The sequence below is a fragment of the Gopherus evgoodei genome, chromosome 10 (assembly GCF_007399415.2).
Source record: "Gopherus evgoodei ecotype Sinaloan lineage chromosome 10, rGopEvg1_v1.p, whole genome shotgun sequence".
Taxonomy (NCBI): domain Eukaryota; kingdom Metazoa; phylum Chordata; order Testudines; family Testudinidae; genus Gopherus; species Gopherus evgoodei.
Window position 1 is genome coordinate 54,897,528 of NC_044331.1, and position 21,749 is coordinate 54,919,276.

The following is a 21,749-nucleotide window of genomic DNA, read 5'->3' on the forward strand; positions in this document are numbered from 1 at the left end:
CTAACCACACCAGTGATAAAAGAGAAAATTTAACTTCTGACTATATTTGAAACAATAGCAACAGAGCAACAGCTATTTTGGAACCTTAGTTTACTGCCTTCTTCTTACAGGAAATTTAGGACAGTCTTATTTTTTCAAGAGTCTTTATCTTTCACAATCATATAATAAAACAACCCTGTAATCTCTAAAGTCAAGTCTTCTTTCTCCCCTTCTGAGGGGCTTGGAAGATGCTGACCTTAGTGGAAGTGTTGTGGTTTCACTGAAATATGACAGAGTACCACTCTGTGGTAGTTCTGCCTGCAATGATGCGAGGGGGTTGGGGTGATAGTTAGACTAGTGGGTCCACCACTACACATATATACTAGCCAAAACTTCCCATTTATAGGTTTACTGGGCAGCAGCTCATGGGTTATTTTAGCATCTGTGGAGTTGCTATTCTGATGACCCATAATCTGCAGGGGGAAATTCTATTCCCCTGGACCTCCACAGTGATCCCCATGAAAGTCTGATTGCTTGGAACCTACATTTAAAAACATTTTGTATCTTTATATGGATTAATATCATATTATATTAATATGTTCCCTATTCACTCTGGAGTCAGTATATCAATTCTGTTATATCTGGTACATGGGGCAGTACAATGCAAATCTTCATGCTTCTATTTCATTTCCTTTAGGACCTTGACGTGTGTGCAAAGAATGTGAAACTATATATTGATGAGAACCTTGTATTTGATGATCAATTAGAAAAAGGCTGTGGAGATCTAACCACTGATTTCAGCACTACAATTGACCTTAAAGACAATAGACAAGAGATTGCTGCACATTCTGTACAAGGAAATAAAAAATCAAATGGAGCTAATAGCACAGGCAATAAGGAGGACCTGTTTTTAAAATACCCACAGCCAGACAGGGCTTCATTACACTGGAAATATTCCTTAGAAGAAAATCTCCCTGAGGAAATGATGAATTCCATCAACTTTAGGAAAGAGAAATTGACTAAATTAGAAGAAGATCTGAAGGTGTTATCAGCTCCTATGTCTGCGAAGGCTCTCAAGAATGATAGGTCAGAATCAGCAGTTATGGAATACGTTCAGTCTGATGACGAGCTTACTATGAGTGAGCAAATGGAAAAACTAACTGGAAGAAAATTATCTGAATCTTCAGGTGTAACTCCATCTTGGTTACAGTCCTCTTCCCGAGTGACAGAGAAGTGCCATAAACAGAAACCCTCCTGGCTGGATACAGAGCACCCTTTAGATGTGAGAATTCAAGAGCAGTCTGATGGCACCATGAGGGGCTGTCCAGGACTTATTGATGAGACTATCAAATGTCACGGAAGTGAACTGAGGAGGTCCAACAGTAGGAATGTAAATGGAGATGAGAAGACACAAATAGTAACCAGTAAAGGCTGTTCTATTGACTTGGACATTTTAGACCAGCTTCCAAACAAATATTGCTGCACCCCTGAATGTCCTGCTAGTGGGAGGAGAAGCAGCAGAAGTGTAAGAAAGGAGGTTTTATGTACAAGTCATGGAGATGAAGGTCTGACACACACAGGTAAGAGATGAAGATAGCATCCTTAACTCAAGCATTGCTTACATATTCTCCATTATCAGGATTATATGAGACAGGTTTTAGTTACGCTAATGCAGTATATAGTTTTTGTTGTCCTCGAGCAGTACAGAGACACGACTGTACTGAGCATAGTGCAAACATATATTGCTAGAGATCCTCAGTCCTGAACAGCTTGCATTCTAAGTTTGGGTGTCAGTCGTGTTCAGAGGAGGAATGGATTCCATGGTTAATTATGTTGGAAGGTTATCTTTACAATAGGACTAGCTGGAAATTCTGATGAAACAGTTTAATCAGATCCTGCATATTTATTAACCTGAAAAGTTTTGTAAAAATGGTTTAGATTTGATGAATTTTCATTGATTCTCAGGCAGGTTCTGTCAGAAACATGACTGGTTTCCTGCCAGCTCACCTGGTGGAGGTGCTGGGGAGCCTGTGTTTCCATGGTATGTGGCTCCAGATCAAGCCCCATCATGTGAGCGCTTCCAGATTCCCTTTCATGGAGCCTGGGAATCCTGGCTCTAGCCAAGGCTTAGCTTCTAGTTCTCGAGCAGGAAGCCTTTAACCCCTCAGAACTCCAGCCTGAGCCAGTGCTCTCAAGGTTTCCAGGCTCCAGGCCACATAGGCAGAAGCCTGGAAGTCCTGAGATAGGCTCCCAGGATTTGTGGCTTCAAGGTCGCGCAGCTATACAGATGCCCTAGCCATGGACTCTGGGCCTTTCAGACTCCCAAGCCAGCCTACCAACCTATTTCCAAGGAAGTGGACAAGCTGTACCAAATCCTTTATGTGGGCTTTTCATGCTTTCATGTGCATCTTCCTCCTAACTCCCTAGGACTGGCAACAACAGTATAGAGGTCAAGATCTGGGTATTTACACTAAGCCCCTAATGACAGAGAGGGGGAAAGATTAGATCCTTTGGGAAGGAAGCTGTTTTCTTCATTTTCCTTAAATATGAGAATTGTAAATGATGAGGCAATGATGGCCACATACACATTTCATATCTGGGACAAAATTTCACTTTTTGCAAATAATCTTCCATAAGAGCAGAGTATATTAGCCAATGCCCTCATCAAGGATAGTCAAAATGTGGACAGACACCCTTAGAGCTTCATGTGACATTTTGGATGCTGCTTCTAGATTGGTTGCCTTCTCTGTAACTCGTCGCAGACATGTTTGGTTCTTCTTTGAGATGTGTCCCTATGAGTGCTCCCCTGTAGGTGTGTCTGTGTCCCTGAACGTTTGATCAGAGATCTTTGGTAGCAGTGTCTGTTGGGCCTGTACATGCTCTTTCCCTTCCTTGTGTTGTCTGTGCCTTAAGGCTAATTAGTGTTGTGAGGGGGAACCACCCTCAGTTCCTTCTCAACCGCCAATTAGCAATCCATTTACAGGGTGCGTCTACACTACCTGCCGGATAGGCAGGTAGCTATCGATCTATTGGGGATCGATTTATCGTGTGTAGTGTAGACGCAATAAATCGATCCCCGATCACTCTTCCGTTGACTGCTGAACTCCAGCTCGGTGAGAGGCAGAAGCAAAGTCAATGGGGGGAGCGGTGGCTGTCATTCCCACGCCGCGAGGACACGAAGTAAGTGATCCTAAGTTGATCTAAGATACGTCGACTTCAGCTACACTATTCTCATAGCTGAAGTTGCATATCTTTAAGATCGATTCTCTCCCCTCCCCCAGCCAGTGTAGACCAGGCCACAGATATTTTAGGTCTTTAGAAATGTTCCCTTAGTGTTTTCATTTGCTCTTTTCTTCTTAGTGTTATGGGGTTTCCGTTAGTTTTTCCTTCCTTGTTTAAAAATAAATAAATCACCCCCCTAGTTTTTATTTTATCTCCTTCTCTTCACCCTGCCCCCACCCCCAAGGGATTGCCCCCAGTAAGGGGTACGCCTGGTTCCCCTGGGTTTAAGAGTCACCTCTCTGGCAGGGAAGCCATAGTGGTTACAGACAGACATTCCCTCTGTGTGCGATGCCTTGGAGAGGCCCACATTCCACATTTTTGCTAGCAGCTAAAAGCCAGATGCCAAAAAAGCCAGGAACTAAAGTTGAAACTACACCTGGTGGAGGGATGCAATGAACTCCCGTGGCCGCCAACACCACATGAAATCTACCTCTTATGATAGGGACTGGAAAAATTTTGACTTGTTTGAAAGGAAGACCTACTCTTCATTGACCTTGCAGTTCAGAATTGCAAATTACCAGGCTTAACAGCGAAATGCAACCACAAGATCTACGCCAAACTTAGTGCTTTTATTGACCACCTGCCAGAATCACAACGAGAACAGTTTCAGACCATTGTATATGAGGGGCAGCTAGTGGCGACACTCCAGACTTCACTAGGTGCTGTGGATACAATGGCCCGCTCGGTATCAACAGTGGTCGTGATGTGATGGACACATCATGGTTATACCTTTTGGGGCTCCCAAAGAAGATTTAGATGATGGTAGAAGATCTCTTTCGAATGCACAAAATTGTTTGCATTTAAGACTGAGGCATTGCTCCACATTCTCAAAATTGTAGAGACACACTATGGTCATTGGGAATCTACACACTGGATCAGAAAAGGAAATTTAGTCCTCAGTATTCCCACACATGACGTCAGCCACAGTCCCCTCCACAGCGCTATTATGAGCCATAGCAAAAGAAGTCTACATTTCATAGGTGTAAACCCTCAGCCCCTCAATCTTCAACATCAAAACCTTCCACCTCGAAACACCAATTTTGATGTCTTGGTCAAGACTTTGGGAGACCACTCCCTACAGCATTAGCTGTAACTTTCAGACCTTCCGCATCCCTTCGGATGCTGTCTTGCTCTGTTTCTTCAAAATTAGGAACACATATATACCGACAAATGCGTTTTGGAGATTTTCTGCAATGGATACTTTATTCATTTCACCTCCCTCCCCATCCCCTCTTCAGGGACCTTTCTTACGAGAGATTGTCAAGACAGGAAATAGATCATCTCCTATGCCTGGAAGCCATAGAACCTGTTCCGGTACATCTCAGAGGCAAAAGGTTTTTATTCCCGATATTTCCTGATCCCCAAGAAAAAAGGAGGTTGGAGACCCATACTGGACCTCAGAGCACTGAAAAAGTACATGAAGGCAGAAAAACTCAGGATGGTCACAATAGCAGTGATTATTCCATCTCTGGATCAGGGAGATGGTTCTCAGCCCTTGACCTCCAGGATGCATATTTCCACATATCCATTTTACCGTCCCAAAGATAATTCCTTTGGTTTACCCTCAGTCAGGATTATTACCAGAACAGAATACTTCCTTTTGGCTTCTCTTCGGCTCCCAGAATGTTCTCCAAGGTCCTTTCCAGAGTATTGACTTATCTTCACACCCTGGGGATTATGATTTACACATACTTGGATGACTGTCTCCTCAGGCCCCACTCCTTCAAAGATGCCCTACGAGTCACCCACGGAACTATGGACATATTCATGAAGCTGGGTCTACAAATTAATGTCCAAAAATCAACCTTAACTTTAGTACCATGTTTGGAGTTTATAGGGGCCGATCTCGACTCACTGCAGGCAAAAGCACTCCTTCCACAACACAGATTTCACAGCCTGCCCACGCTCATTTAGGCAATTCCAGCCAGCCCACAAACGCCAGCCAGACATTGCCTCCAGCTTCTGGGACGTATGGTGGCAAGCACATTTATAATATCTCATGCCAGACTATACATGAGGTTTCTTAAGGCATGGCTCAGATCTGTATACAGACCAAAGACAAGTTAGACAAACGCCTTCCACGGTCAAACACTCCCTGGATTGGTGGAAAGACCCAACAAAGGTCTGTATGGAGGTCCTGTTCACACATCTCCCCCAACATTGTATTCCTAATTGGCTGGGGAGCACATCTCAACAACTTCAAGAGTCAGGATAAGTGGTTGCCCATGGAGATAACTCTCCACATGAACCTCCTCAAACTCAGAGTGGTCAGAAATACTTGTGCTCACTTTCTTCTACTGATCAGAAATAAGCACACAAAAATTATGACAGACAACATAGCATGCATGTATTACATAAATCGTGAAGGGAGTGCAAGACCATCCTCCCTATGCGCAGAAGCACTAAAGCTATGGAACTGGTGCAATTGCTACAACGTTTTAATATCAGTGGCTTATCTACTGGGAGTGCAGAACATAACAGCAAACAGTCTCAACTGCAAGTTCTCACATGACCATGAGTGGGAAATGAACCCAACTGCATATTCTATCAATGGGGACCCCGATGGTAGACTTGTTTCCTACTTACCTGGAAATGCCCACTCTATTGCTCCAGAGCCGGCCTCGGGAAACACTCATTAGGGGATGCTCTCCTTCTTCCATGGGACAAGAGTCTTTCTCCCATTCCCTCTGCTGTTCAAGGTCCTGATAAAAATAAAAAGAGAAAAAGCAAGCATCATTCTGATTGCTCCCAGCAGGCCAAGACTGATGGGTTACCCATATCCGACACAGCTGGGAACATATTCCCTAATCCCTTTTCAACCCACCCCTTTACCTCTTTTTGCAGAACAAAGGACAAAATCTCCATCCCAACCTGCAGATCCGCTGTCTCAGAACTTGATTCCTTTGTGGTTCCAAGGAGGTGCAGGAAATGCTACTACACAGTAGAAATTCAACTACCTGACACACGTACCTGCAGAAGTGGACTGTGTTTCAAGTTTGGTGCAATTCCAGACAAATTACCCCAGCATATTCCACTCTCCCCATGGTATTGCACTACGTACAGGATCTCAAGATGTCAGAGCTATCCCTCAGTGCCCTCTGAGTACACATTGCAACCATAACGGCTTTCCATCAGCAAACAGAAGGATATTCAGTTTTCACCCACCCAAGTACAAAGAGATTCCTCATGGGCAATGCCTGTCCCCAACCCAGATATCCCACTCCAACATGGGACCTAAATCTAGTTTTAAAGAGCCTGACTAGACCATCCATTGAACCTATGGCCTCTTGTTCACTTTCATACCTGTCAATGAAGATGGCATTTTTGGCGGCCATCACCTTGGCGAGGAGAATAGGGGAGATAGCAGCACTAATGGTTCCCTCCCCCCAGTATTCTTTAAAGACAAGGTTACTCCTAGGCCACATTCAAAGTTCAACCCTAAGATGACCTCGTCTTTTCACATAAAGCACCTGATTCACCTACCAACCTTTTCTCCTATCTCACTGTGATAATAGGGAGGCTATACTGCATATGCTAGATGTTAGGAGAATCTTAGGGCTGGTCTTCACTATGGGGAGATCTACACTGCTTCAACTGATGCAGCAGGGGTTGATTTAGTGGGTCTAGTGAAGACTCACCAAATTGACCACAGAGCGCTCTCCAGTTGACCCCTGTACTCAAGCTCCCCAAGAAGATTAAGGTAAGTTGATGGGAGAGCATCTCCCGTCAACGCAGTGCAGTGAAAACACTGGGGGAAGTCAATCTAAGCTATGTCAATTCCAGCTACGTTATTCATGTAGCTAGAGTAACATAACATAGGTCGACTTACCCCGGTAATGAAGACAAGCCCTTAGCCTTTTATCTGAACGGGACGAAAGCCTTTAGGAAATCTCCTAAGCTTTTCCTCTCCATTGAGGAAAGGTCAAAAGGCATTGCAATATCAGCCCAAAGACTTTCCAAATGGTTCTCAAACTGTTCTAGCCACTGCTATCATGCTCTCAATGTGTTACCTCCATCTGGAATCTGCATATACTCGATGAAGTGGTTTCCACCTCTGTCACCTTCCTCAAGAATGTTCCAATCTTATAAATCTGTAGGGCAGCAACTTAGGCATCTGCTCATTCTTTCTCAGAACACTATGTGATTACTGGAAACTGCTTCCAATGCACAGGGATGCAGACACACTACAATGGTACACCCATAGGGGCACACATCTTGAAGAACTATCATTACTGCACAAGGTAACTTCCTTTTATGGTCCTCTTCTCTTTCCCCTGAGACAAAGTCAAAGATTAAGGAACTTCTGTTTGAGAGAGACAGTCTGTTAGGTTCTAAAACAGATTAGGTGTTGGAAAAGATTAAAGAAACTAGATCTATGGCAAGATGTCTAGAACCGTTTCGGTCTTTAAGACAGAGAACTCCATCCTCATTCAGATACCAGAGACAATATAACATTTTCACAGTCTTTTTATTACTCTCAAAGAAAACATCTTTATCAAAAACAGCAACAACAGCATCCTCCTCCTTCTCAGTCTCAATTTAGGAAAAGATTCTCCAAACTCAAGATGAGACTGAACTACTTTTCTATGACTTCTTTTTGCCAAATATTAGACCTCAGGTTTGATATTAAAACCAAGAGCTGCAAACGAACCTTAGATGCTCGTTGTCTACCCTGTGGAAACTGTCTGTCTGATTTTTACAATACATGGCAAAACATCACGTGGACAGATGGATTTTGGAAAGGAGGGTTACACCATACAGTTCAAGACTATTCCACTCTCCCTTTCCTTCCTTTTTCAGGGACACCTCTCACAAGAGAATTCTCAGGGCAGAAATCCATTCTCTGCTACTACAGAGAATAATAGAGGAAGTCCTGGAGGATCTCAGGAATCAGGGGTTTTATTCTGTTTCCTAAGAAGGATCGATGTTTCCGATCAATCCGAGATCTGAGAAAATTAAACAAATACATTAGGAATTTTCACTTCAGGATGCTGACTCTTAGATCAGTTATCCTCTCTCTTTCTGCTCTAGATTAGCTTGCTGCTCTCTATTTAAAAGATACCTACATCCACATTTCCATTCAACCATCTCACAAAAACTACCTTCATTTAACCCTAGGACAGGTCCATTTCCAATACAAGGTTTTCCAATTTGGCCTTTCTACTCTACCTTGAGGTTTTACAAAATGCCTTTCTGTAATTGCAGCCTTCCTGAACAGACAATGCATTTTTGTGTTCTCATATTTCAGTGACTGACTTCTGAAAGCTCATTCTAAAGTCGAGTTGAACAAAGTCATTCTCTTCTCGTATTCTCTATTCCAAAAATTATGTTTTCCGACAAACAAGAAAAAATCATATTGCACCCAATGTAAATAATTCTTTTCATAGCAGAAGTTGTCAACTCCATAGTAATGAGAGCATTCCTCCCAGAGAAAAAATTCCAAAAACTGAAATCCAGCTTTCTCCAGAAATCACTGCAGGAAGTACTGTTCTTCCTCGTCTTTCTGGGTCATGTGACTTTAACAACATGTTACACCTTACACAAGATTCAGAATGAAACCTCTGGGTTTCAAGAAATTTCATTCTCATGGTGCACAGCATGTACATGATGCTTACAATCCAAAGAAAGCTTAGAATACTTTTCTATGGTGGATGAAGCCCAGGAATGTACTGAAGGGAATGATGTTCAACCCCCCGCCTCCTTCAGTAATAATTACAATGGATGCTTCCAAGATGGGTTGGGGGCACATTTCAACAAATTATTAACAGGGGGTCTCTGGAATCTGCAAAAATCGCAAATTGACATCAGTGTTTTGGAATTAATGGCTATCCATTTAGCACTCAAATCCTTACTCCCTCAGATTCAAGGCTCTGTGTTGCAAGTTGCTATCAGCAATGCGTCAGCAGTATATTCTGTAAACAAACAAGGAGGTGCCCATCCATCACAACTTTGCCGAGAAGCAATAAAACTATGGAACTAGTATATATGTCATGAAATTTATCCAACTGTGATGCATGTAGCAGTATCTAACAATAAACTGGCAAACCAGCTAAGCAGAGACTCTTCTCAGGTTCACAAATGGTCTCTAGAGGAATCAGTGATTCAAAACATTATCAATCTTTGGGGATTTCCAAATGTAGATCTCTGCCATCAGCCTCAATACCAAATGCCCTCACTTTTGTTTGAGAGAAGAGATAGACACTCAGTCATTGATGGATATGTTTCTCATCAATTGGGGGATAGATCTGATGTATGCTTTCCTGCCTTTTCCATTATTGTTTAAGGTAGTAAAAAAGATCAGACAGGACTCAGCCAAAATGATACTCGTTGCTCCGGCGTAGGCAAGACAGCAATGGTACATAAACTAGTTTCTTCTCTACAAAAGGAAATTCAAACACTTACCTGTATTGCAATATCTCCTATCATAAAAATGGGAGGAGTGCACCATCCAGACCCTCAATCACTACATCTCATGGTATTGGCAACAGGACTCTGACAAATTTTGAGAACTCTTTTTCTCTTAAGATGCAACAAAATGGCAGATGAAATTCAATGTTGCTAAATGCAAAGTAATGCACATTAGAAAACATAATCCCAACTATACATATAAAATGATGGGGTCTAAATTAACTGTTACCACTCAAGCAAGAGATCTTGGAGTCATCGTGGATAGTTCTTTGAAAATATCCTCTCAATGTGCAGCGGCAATCAAAAAAGCAAATAGAATGTTAGGAATCATTAAGAAAGGGATAGCTAATAAGACAGAAAATATCATATTGCCTCTATATAAATCCATGGTACACCCACAACTTGAGTTCTGTGTGCAGATGTGGTCCCTCCATCTCAAAAAAGATTTATTGAAATCGGAAAAGGTTCAGAAAAGGGCAACAAAAATTATTAGGGATATGGAATGGTTTCCATATGAAGAACGATTAATAAGACTGGGATCTTTCAGCTTAGAAAAGAGATGACTAAGGCGGGATATAATAGAGGTCTATAAAATCATGACTGGTGTGGAGAAAGTAAATAAGGACATGCCAGCTATGTCTAATGCATACTGTTTAGTAAAAGTATGTACTGAGCTCCATGTGGCTGCTTTACGCATTTCAATTAATGAAATAGATCTATGTTGCTGAAGTAGAAACTACCTTGGTAGAATGTGTTTTAGTAGTAGGAGAAGAAGAATGTGAAACATTCATATAACTCACTTCATTGAACTATCTGACCCAGAGCACTGGTCTTGTAAACCACGTGTCGTGAGTTCAAATCTCGCTGGGGCCTGGGGACCAGTTTCTGGCTGGCCTGTTGTCCCCTAGCAGAGAGGTGCTTGGCTTTACTTATTTGGGGCACCTAGCATTGGCCACTGTTGAAAGACATGATAGTGGGCTAGATAGACCTTTGGTCTGACCTAGTATGGCTGTTCTTATGTTCTTAACCACTTTTCCCTTGAAGTTATCTGTATAGGAAATAAACAGTTGGGAGGTCTGAACACTTTAGTTTTGTCTAAATGGTAAGCCAGAACTTTTTTTGCATCCAAACAATGTAACTTTAATTCACTCTTAAGAGTGTGAAGTTTTGGAAAGAGTTTTGGCAGGTTAATACATTGATTAACAAGAAAATCAGAAATTACTTCAGGTAAAAAAAATGTGGGTGTTTATCTTTATAAAAAATTGTAAATGGAGGGTCTGCCATCAAGGCATAAAATTCACTAATTCTTTTAGCTGATGTAACTGCTATAATAAAGGCTGTTTTAATGGAAAGATGAAATAAATATCAAGCTGATAAAAGTTCAAATGTTAACACGTGGTTTAAGTCCCATGGACGAACTGGTGGGTAAAGATTCAACTGACCCTTAAAAATCTTTCGACAATATAACAAGAAAAAATTGATTTTACCATCCACAGGATTATGAAAAGCTGCTATTGCATCTAAATGCATTCTAAATGATGAGATGGATAATCCCTTATTTGTTAGAAAAAACGAGTACTCTAAAATACACTAAATAGGTGCAAATACTAGATCAAAACCCTTATCTGATACCCAAAGTATAAATCTCCATTTTATATCATAACATATTCTAGTAAAACCAGCAAAGAGTCCTGTGGCACCTTATAAACTAAAAGACGTATTAGAGCATGAGCTTTCATGGGTGAATACCCACTTTGTCGGATGCATGTAGTGGAAATTTCCAGGGGCAGGTATATATATGCAAGTAAGAATCAGGCTAGAGATCACGAGTTAGTTCAATCAGGGAGGATGAGGCCCTCTTCTAGCAGTTGAGGTGTGAAAACCAAGGGAGGAGAAACTGCTTTTGTAGTTGGCTAGCCATTCACAGTCTTTGTTTAATCCTGAGCTGATGGTGTCAAATTTGCAGATGAACTGAAGCTCAACAGTTTCTCTTTGAAGTCTGGTCCTGAAGTTTTTTTGCTGCAGGATGGCTACCTTTAAATCTGCTATTGTGTGTCTGGGGAGATTGAAGTGTTCTCCTACAGGTTTTTCTATATTGCCATTCCTAATATCTGATTTGTGTCCATTTATCCTTTTCCGTAGGGACTGTCCAGTTTGGCCGATCATACTGGACAATGATCCCTCACTTTCACAGACCTTGGGTGGTAGGCCAGTCCTCGCCCACAGACAACCTGCCAGTCTGAAGCATATTCTCACCAGTAACTGCACACTGCACCATAGTAACTCTAACTCAGGAACCAATCCATGCAACAAACCTCAATGCCAACTCTGCCAACATAGCTACACCAGCGACACCATCACAGGACCTAACCAGATCAGCCACACCATAACCGGTTCATTCATCTGCACGTCCACCAATGTAATATATGCCGCCATATGCCAGCTATGCCCCTCTGCTATGTACATCGGCCAAACTGGACAATTCAGGAGTCAAAATATGCCAGTAGTGGCGCTGGAACACTTTTTAAAGTCAGAACAGCTAACAAAACGTAAAGCAGTGGTCCCCAACAGGGCTGCCCAGGGTGGGGGGCAAGTGGGGCAATTTTCCCCAAGCCCCGGGCTCAGCAGGGGCCCCCACGAGAACAGCCAAGGCTCCCTCCCCGGCCTGACCCTGCCTCCTCCCCTCTCCCGGAGCCTCAGCACACCCAGGAATGTCCCTGAACAGTGGTGCAGTGTGGCTCTGGCGGGGCCCCTGAGCTCCGTCCCACTCAGAGCCACATGGTAAGGGGGCAGGGCTGCGAGCTTCAGGCCGAGTGGAGAGAGCTCAGGCCCCGCTGAAGCTCACAGCCCCACCCCCTTACCACGTGGCTCTGAGCGGGGAGGAGCTCAGGCCCCGCCGGAGGCATGGGGCTGCTACGCTGTTCAGGGACACTCCTGGATGCGCTGAGGCTCTGGGAGAGGGGCGGAGGCGGGGGTAAGAGGCCAGGGCCGGGGGCGGGGTTGGATAAGGGGCAGGGAGTGGAGGGGGCAGAGGTTGGGGAGGCGGTCAGGAGACAGGGAATTGGGGGGTTGGATTGTGGGCATTCTGGAGGTTTGTCAGGACTCAGTGGATGGGGTCGGGGCAGTCAGGGGATAGGGAGCAGGGGTGGGGTCCCGGGGTGGTGGTTGGGGGGATCTCTGGGGGACAGTGAGGGGACAAGGGGCAGGATGGGTCAGGGATTCTGAGGGGGGCAGGCAGTCGGGGGGCAGGAAGTGGGTGGGGTTCGGATAGAGGGCAGAGCCAGGCTGTTTGAGAGGCACAGACTTCCCTACCCTAAAGCTTATTCAGCAGTTTGAGGCTTGCAGAAGAGCCAGACTGTTAGCTTTTCCATTAGGGCTACCATCCCTTTCACTTCTCAAATGCCAAATTATAGTCTATATTTAATTTCAGTGCCATAGGGAGATTCATGTCAGGGGAAGGTAGCTTCATTTAAACTAGCCACTGGGGGAGGGATCACATGAGAAAAGCAATATCCAACACCACCTACCTCCTTCCCAACCCTACCAAGGGAGACCTCCCTCCCCTGCATTCCCTGAGGCTTCAGAAGGGTTAATTCAGTGGTTCTCAAACTTTTGTACTAGTGATCCCTTTCACATAGCAAACCTCTGAGTGCAAACACTCTCCCCCCCTTATAAATTGAAAACAGTTTTTTATATATTTAACACTATTATAAATGCTGGAGGCAAAGCGGGCTTTGAGGTGGAGGCTGACAGCTCATAACCCCCAGTAATAACCTCATGACCCCCCTGAGAGGTCCTGACCCCCAGTTTGAGAACCTCTGGGTTAATTTAATTTTAGCACCCTGTGTCCATTCACATGCATTTTGAGCATTTCAGTTTTCACAACATAGGCTCATCCTAGATTTTGGACAAGCTCAAATGTTCAGTTTGTGGAGTATATACATAAGCTATACTAAAGACAAACCCACAGTAACCGTCTCCAGTTTGTGATGAACCCCATGAAGCCAGTGTCTAGGAAGCAGATAAATGCTTGGAGATTAAGTCCATTAATGACTATTAGCCAGGATGGATAAGGAATGGTGTCTCTAGCCTTTGTCTGTCAGAGAGTGGAGATGGATGGCAGGAGAGAGCTCACTTGATCATTACCTGTTAGGTTCACTCCCTCTGGGGCACTTGGCACTGGCCATTGTCGGTAGACAGGATACTGAGCTGGATGGACCTTTGTTTTGACCCAGTATGACTGTTCTTATGTTCTAAGCTAAATGAACGCAAAGTTATGAAGACAGATATGAGTCAAGGAAGCCAGCAGAGTATCAGAAACCTGGAAAAATCTCTGACTGGATAGGCTCAGGCATTTGGTCACAAGCTGAGGTGGTTCAAAAGTTTTGGATTTTTTTTAAGCAGAATTTTTTTATTGTTTTTTTAAGCAATCAAACACAGCAAACAGCAAATATTTGGTCACACACTTCTGAAACCCCAAACCATATTCAGGTTTTGGCAGACTAATTTCAGCTTTTCAATTAAAAAAAAAAACAACAAATTTTGAAGGAAAGCAGATATTGTCCATGATTTTTTTCTGCTTTTTAAAAACCCCTAGTTTTTGATCCAAAAGAAGTTTTGATGGAAAATATTTGTCCAACCCTTTTAATGAGCTTTAGTGCCTTTTAGTACTAGCTGATGCTGAGAACCAGTGATACCTTGTAAAGAAGTTTTCTCAAAACAGGGTTTGTGCCAAGATGCGGAAGGTTTATTTTTCTCAGGGCCACCTGTGGGGGGGAAGCAAGTGGGGCAATTTGCCCCAGTCCCTGCAGGGCCCCCCATGAGAATATAGTATTGAATAGTATTGCAATTTTTTTTATGGAAGGGGCCCCCGAATTTGCTTTGCCCCAGGCCCCCTGAATCCTCTGGGCGGCCCTGGTTCCCAAACTTTTTACCTCGCCCCCTCTTACTCCAGTCCACACCCCCGTAGACCGGGTTCCAGGAGTAGGGCCATGGTTCCGGGAGTAGACAGAGGTAAGGGGGCTGAGGCTGGGGCCACAGCTGGAGGCAGGCTGCAGCACCCCCACTTCCTGCGCCTATGGATGCCACTGCATCTTCAGTCCTTCATACATCATCAACAACAGAAAAGGGGTGAGGAACACCTTTTTCAATTTTTCCTCATTTCTTTGACCACATTTATTTGTCTGGACACAAGTACATTTTCTGTGAGGTGGTAAAGGTGGCTGGCACATGTTTGCAAGAGAGAATCCAATTCAGGCTAATCCCTGAGCTATATAATACAGCTCTATATTTGGTAGACCTAAGCCTTTATTTGTTTTATATGCCTAAATTCCATTCATTTAATTCTGGGATGTATTTTATCCTATATAAATCCTTTAATCAGATTTTGTATCATTTTAAGAAATCGACACCCACTTGTAATGAAGCAAACAGAATATATAGTTTAACCAAGGGGCTGTGACCATACAAAATAAATGACGACCTTACACTGAGAACAAAATATTGGACCAGTTCACAATATGGTCATGTAAAGCTTATATCATTGGACTATATTGTATTTTACCATAGCCATAAATCTTTGTTTTGATGATGCATAAATTAAATGGGAAAAATATGTTAATGCAGCATTGTTGAGAAATTAAGCACCAAAAAGGCAGGAAATGTGAACATTGTGGTTCCTTCAGTAATACTAAGTTGACCACATTCCATATCCTGGGTGTTTTATGTTATAACATTTAATAACATAAAAAGTAATCTATCATTGCTGTTGGGGGTAGAAGTTGGAAAACCGAGTCACAAGTCCACCCAATTTAGACTTAATCAATTGTCACCTTTAATTCTCTCTGAAATTGTATAGATACCGTCACTTACAGTATGTTTCACAGGGTCGACTCACTGTAGGAGCTGCCTCTTCCTGGTGGCTCTGGGGATTTGCTCTTGCCAGCTGCTGCTCTCCTCTGGTGGTGTCTCTACCCGTCGTCTGTTTCATTCTGCTGCCCCTTTCACTCCTAGAGCTGCAGTTTCCTGTTTGTGGCTTGACCCTCTGGCCAGCTAACTAAGGTCCTGCCCTTCTGAAGTAGTCAAAGTCCTTCTGGACCAGCTGTCCAGCTGGCATCTCCTGCACTCTGTGCCACTTCCCAGTGGTTGGTGGTGGAAACACTCAGGGATCTGCAGTCTACAAGATTAAACCTTAAATGGAGCCTGGGCATATAAAGACAGTACGTAGAAACCTCTTACTACCTGTGGGGGAATTGGTAGGCGCTCTTACGAAATGGACCATGACATGGGACTGGGTGGCACTTAAGCAGGGGGTAGGAATGCCAAATCCCAGTGGAGAGAGGGGGTAGGTGCTTCTACCTGATGGTGTGGACCCTACCTAAAGAGTCCTAGACACCATTTGACCTTCCCTTCTCCAGTGTTTAAAGACAGAGCTAATTCGACTCTGCTGAGAGACATCATTTCTGTTCAGTGATTACCAGGGCTGAATCACAGATAAGAAGGTCTATGTCTTAGACCTGGTAGAGGTACAGTGGTGAAATGAAAGACAATGCAGAGGCTGTACTGGCAATGAGCTTCCCTGTTACCCGGAGAAATCACTAAAAGCTGAAATAACTGAAGACCTGGGTTAAGCAGTGGAACCTCAGAACATGGCATCACAGAAGTGGCAATGAGCATCCAACAGCAGCCGCGCACGACCAGCTGTAGCAGGGAAAAGCAGCAGAGGCAGAAGTAGTGGCAAAGAGCCAGTTGCAGAGGAGCACAGTGACCACAGAGACATTGCTCGATGCTCCCCACATCCTCCATGTGTGGGAGGTGAACCTTGTGAATAGACCTCTGAACTCTGGGTCTTTGATAACCAAGGACAGCTACCTGTGAGTGGGTTGCAGTGGAGGGAGAGAGGAGTGATGTGTTCAAGAGACATTTGTTGGCCTGACTTTCCCATCACAAGGTGAGAAGCTGGGGCAAAGGACACTGCCCAAAGCACTGTTGGGTTAGGGATGCCCATGGTCACATGCTGTTGAATGTAGTTGTGGTGTTTTCCCAAACTAATGCTTGGTTTCCTTACCCTTTAAATAAAAGTTCTTTTGTTATAGGGAAGTATTGCCTCTTAGAGGTGCCATGGCGTGGTGTTAAGTTTTCCCAGACTACTGGGTGGACGCTTGAGCCAGTTCTGTTCTGTATTGTTAAAAGGGACCCCTGGATATTGAACCTGGACCTTATTGCTGCCAGCTACCCCTGGCAGAAGAGTTACACTGATGGTCATTAAAAGAGAAAGAACAATAATGGTCTCTCTCTGAGTAGATTGTCAGTATAACTGCACACTCTCCAACCTTCATCCCCACTTCTTCACGGTCTCAGTTATGGATTCTGATTAAGTGGACAGGAGCTTTGATGGAGTCAGTGTTGTGGCTCTCTATGTAACCTTGCAACCAATATTCAGGGTCATAAAGAAGCATGTGCCCAGCATTCCTGCCAACGTTTGTGATTTTGTCAAGAGTTTCATTCTATTTGATTTTTTTTCTCAAAGCTCCAGCTCCTAGACTCATAGGATTATGTGAGTACAGTAACTCCTCACTTACAGTTGTCCTGGTTAACGTTTCGTTCTTACGTTGCTGATCAATTAGAGAACATGCTCGTTTAAAGTTGCGCAATGCTCCCTTGTAATGTTGTTTGGCAGCCACCTGCTTTGTCCTCTGCTTGCAGGAAGACCAACCCGTTGGAGCTAACTGGAGGGGGCTTGGAACCAGGGTGGACTAAAAGCATCCCCCGCATCAGCTCCCCGCTCCTCTAAGTTCCCTGTGCGGCAGCCACCCAGCAGGCTATCAATTGCCGGCAGTTCAGCTGTCCCTCTCCCCACTTCCATGTGCTGCTCTTGCCCTCTGCTCCTGGGAGCCTCCTACTTGCTGTGCAGGGGGCGAGAAGAGGGAGGCTAATGTCAGGGTGTCTCCCTGTCCCCCCGCTTACCCCATCTCTATAGAGTGGGGAGGGGGGTACACAACAGGGCTCAGGATGGAGGGAGCTTGCTGGCAGCAGCTGCTGTCTCAACTTGCTAATCTTCTTAAAAAGGCAGTGTACTTAGAGTGGGATCAGCATGCTAAAAGGGGCAATGCACATATCTCTCTCTCTCCCACACATGGTGTGTGTGTCTGTCTCTGTCTGCCATGCTGTCTCCCCTTCCTCTATTTGTGCTGCCTTGTAGAGTGTGAGGCTACATTAACAACAATGTGTTTACCCGTAAGGGCTCAGCTGATTGCTAGTTCATCATTTAGCAGTAAGGCATTCCCTGGGAAATATCCCACCTTCTGACTCCTCCACCTCAACCAAGCTTCACAATCATCATTGCTGTGTATAGTACTAAACTGTTTTGTGTGTGTGTGTGTGTGTGTGTGTGTGTGTGTGTGTGTGTGTGTGTGTGTGTGTGTGTGTGTGTAGTCTTTTGTCTGGTGAAAAAAAATTCCCTGGAACCTAACCCCCACCCCCGTTTACATTAAATCATATGGGGAAATTGGATTAGCTTAACATCGTTTCACTTAAAATTGCATTTTTCGAGAACTTAACTACAACGTTAAGCAAGGAGTTACTGTAGGTCAACTTTCATTTTCTGTAAAATGTAAGACTTCATAGTTGTAGAGAAAATCTTACAGATATGACCCTTAAAGACTCGAAAACCTAAGGCAAATAAACAGAACCTGATATTTTATTATTTAAAAAAAAAATCTGATTTTGGAGACCTAACTCAGGATTTTTGAACATTTGGAGTTGGAAAAACTGACATAGCTGCAGTGACCAGTGCTTTCTGGAAGAGTCTGACCTCTAAATCTAGCCCTGCTAGTGTTCTCACAAGCATAGTGACTAGTAAGTAACCTTGTCATCCATTATTCTGTGGGGCTTTTTGTGGGTAACCTTAACTTTGAATTTCAAGGATTTCAAGTTCCTTTTTCTTTTTTAAATAAAAAACTTTATTATTTTTTTTTCTCTGAAGTTATTAATATTTACAATCTTAACTTCAGCTTAATGGGGTTTTTGGTTGGGAGCTTCATTTATTATTAATTGTATAGTGCTATACTTGTCTGGTGCTTTACAGGTATGTCAGAAAGCTGGTCTCTGACCAGAGCGACTTACAGTGTGCATAGAAATGAGACACACACATAGGAAAGAGGAGGGAAACAATAGGAGACCCTCTTCTCCTTTAATATTATTACTTGTATTACAGTAGTTCCTAGAGACCCAGCCATCATTAGGATCCCATTGTACTAGTCACTGCAGAAATACATAGTGAGAGACAGCACCTGTCTTGCAGAGCTTACAATCTGAGTAGACAAGACAGACAAAGGGTGGGAGGAAAAACAGAGGGGAAGTGACTTCCCCGGGTCACACAAGAAATTGGTGGCAGTCCTGGAAATAGACCTCAGGTCTTCCAATTCCTGGTCCAATTCCTGCTCTACTAGAACACACAACCCCCATTATCCCTTGCCTGAGAATTGTATTCCCTCGCATCAGATTGTGTGTGCTCTATCACTGTACTGGCTATAGGCCTAAACTTGCATTCACGTGCAGAAAAAAACTCCCCCCAGGACTCTGTAACCAAGGATATACTCACCCTTGTCTCAGACTTTCTCCATGCTCCAGCCTCTGAGTTAGCATCTTGTCAGCACTTTTTGAGATGCCCCCCATTGTGCACTTATCTTTATGACCAAAGGCTTCAGCCATCCTTATGTTCAGAAGTCATTTCCTTCATTACAATTAGAATGCCCAGCAGTGATTAACCCCAGGTTTTCAGTGTGTTTTCCTTTATAGCATCATTTTCAGTTTGTTAATTAAAAAATTATTAGAAAGGAAAAAAACATACAGTAAATAAAATTTAAATTGCTGTATAAGCAAGTACCGGATTAATATTGCTGCCTATGCTAGAAATGTGTTTACAAAGTATTACACTGTTATTTCAAAATACAACATAGTGTAAAGTCATTGGTTCCCACATCCTAACCCCCCCAGTGATAGATCCCTAGCATAAAGGTTATGTCCCACTCCCCTGGCTGTGTGAGTGAGTCTGTGGCTTGTTGTTTGTGTCACACTCCTCTATCCCGCCCAAGAAGAATATTTGTATCCACATCAGGCCAATATAGTTTGACAGGGTTTTCTACAGACACCACTTACAAATTTAATGGGTTTGAGCCCCAACCTCTTAAGAATGTCTTTTTTTGTCCTACTTAGATCAGTATATATGATTATAACCAATGTGAGGCCCAGTCAGTGGTTTGTCTGGGCAGGATCATTAGCTGAACCTCTCCTGGTGAGCTGTTTGCTCAGAAACACAAGTACAATTTATTCATACAGCAAGTGCATGAAAGTTTAGCTATCTGACACAAAAATATAACTCCAATGTCCAGATTCAGCAACCTGTCAAAGAGTCAGTGGAAGTTCTGATTGGTCAAGCAATATGGCAGAGGTGGCCCAAGTGTGGCTCGCAAGCCACATGTAGCTCTTTTACTGTTAAAGTGAGGCTCACAGAGCCGCCCCTCCCCATTCTCCACCTTCCGTAGTTTGGGGAGGCGCTCAGGACTTCTGCCTTGCAGCAGAGAGGAAGGGTGTCTTGGGGCTTCTGCCCAGTGGGGAGGAGGGTTTCGGGACTTCAGGCCTGCAGGGCTCACCTACGGTGGCTTGGGGCTTCAGCGGGATGGGGGCTGAAGCGCCAAGCCCCAGCAGGAGCCTCCTGTGGGGCTGAAGACCCAAGCCCTGGCAGGCACGACCCAGCTCTCGAACTTCTGAAGCTTGTCGTATGCAACTCGGAGGGTCAGTAAATTTGGCCACCCCTGCAATATGGGATTACACCCTATAAGATCTTCTATTGTAACAAATTATTGTATCTTCTATCAGTCTGCATTTACCATGGTGCTTTTGTTTAAATCCCTTGATTCTTTATGTACATATTTTTCCTGAAAAGAAAAATAAATTTGTTTTGAAATAATTAAAATCTCTACAAACCACAACTAAAAAGGTCACTGGAAAAAAGCATGGGATTCAACATCAGTTCTTTGATCCACATAGCTCAGTATATGATGCACATGCAGACCACTCCTGGCAATAAAAAGTGACTATAAAAGCAAAATAATAAAAGGTAATGCTCAGCATCTATGCTTGAAATTCTAGAGCACTGTGGGTAGGAAGATGTGGGTTAACATTTAGCATTTCATTCTTTCTTTATGAATACTTCAAAGAGCAGCTTCCTTTAATGCATCTGTACTAGGGCCATCAAGCGATTAAAGAAATTAATTGCAAATAATTGTGTGATTAAAAAAATCAATCGCGATTAAGTGTGTGATTAATGGCACTGTTAAAGAATAATAGAATACAATTTATTTAATTTTTTTGGATGTTTTCTACATTTTCAAATATATTGATTTCAGTTACCAAACAGAATACAAAGTGTACAGTGCTCACTTTATATTATTATTTTTATTACAAATATTTGCACAGTAAAAAACAAAATAGTATTTTTTAATTCACCTAATACAAATAATGTACTGCAATCTCTTTATCATGAAAGCTGAACTTACAAATGTAAAATTATGTACAAAAAAATAACTGCACTCAAAAATAAAACAATAAAATATTTTAGAGCCTGCATGTCCATTCAGTCCGACTTCTTGTTCAGCCAATTGCTCAGACAAACAAGTTTGTTTACATTTGTAGGAGATAATGCTGCCCGCTTCTTGTTTACAATATTACCTGAAAATGACAGCAGGTGTTTGCATGCACAGTTGTAGCTGGCATCATAAGATATTTACATGCCAAATGCTCTAAAGATTCATGTGTCTCTTCATGCTTCAGCCACCCTTCCAGAGGACATGCGTCCATGCCGATGATGGGTTCTGCTCAATAACGATCCAGAGCAGTGCAGAGCGATGCATATTCATTTTCATCATCTGAGTCAGATGCCACAAGCAAAAAGTTTATTTTCTTTTTTGGTGGTTTGAGTTCTGTAGTTTCCACATCGGAGTGTTGCTCTTTTAAGACTTCTGAAAGCATGCTCCAGATCTAGTCCCTCTCAGATTTTGGAAGGCACTTCAGATTCTTAA

At 43.3% G+C, this 21,749-nt stretch overlaps 1 protein-coding gene across 3 annotated transcripts in view; it reads left to right on the forward strand.

Annotated features, from left to right (window-relative positions):
* The window catches only part of KIAA0556 (KIAA0556 ortholog), a 187,336-nt gene that overhangs the window by 98,715 nt on the left and 66,872 nt on the right, over nt 1–21,749 (forward strand). For all 3 annotated transcript variants that reach the window (XM_030579222.1, XM_030579224.1, XM_030579223.1), the window contains exon 14: nt 677–1,559. In XM_030579222.1, coding sequence (XP_030435082.1) covers nt 677–1,559 — 883 coding nt within the window. The remainder of the gene's footprint in view (nt 1–676; nt 1,560–21,749) is intronic.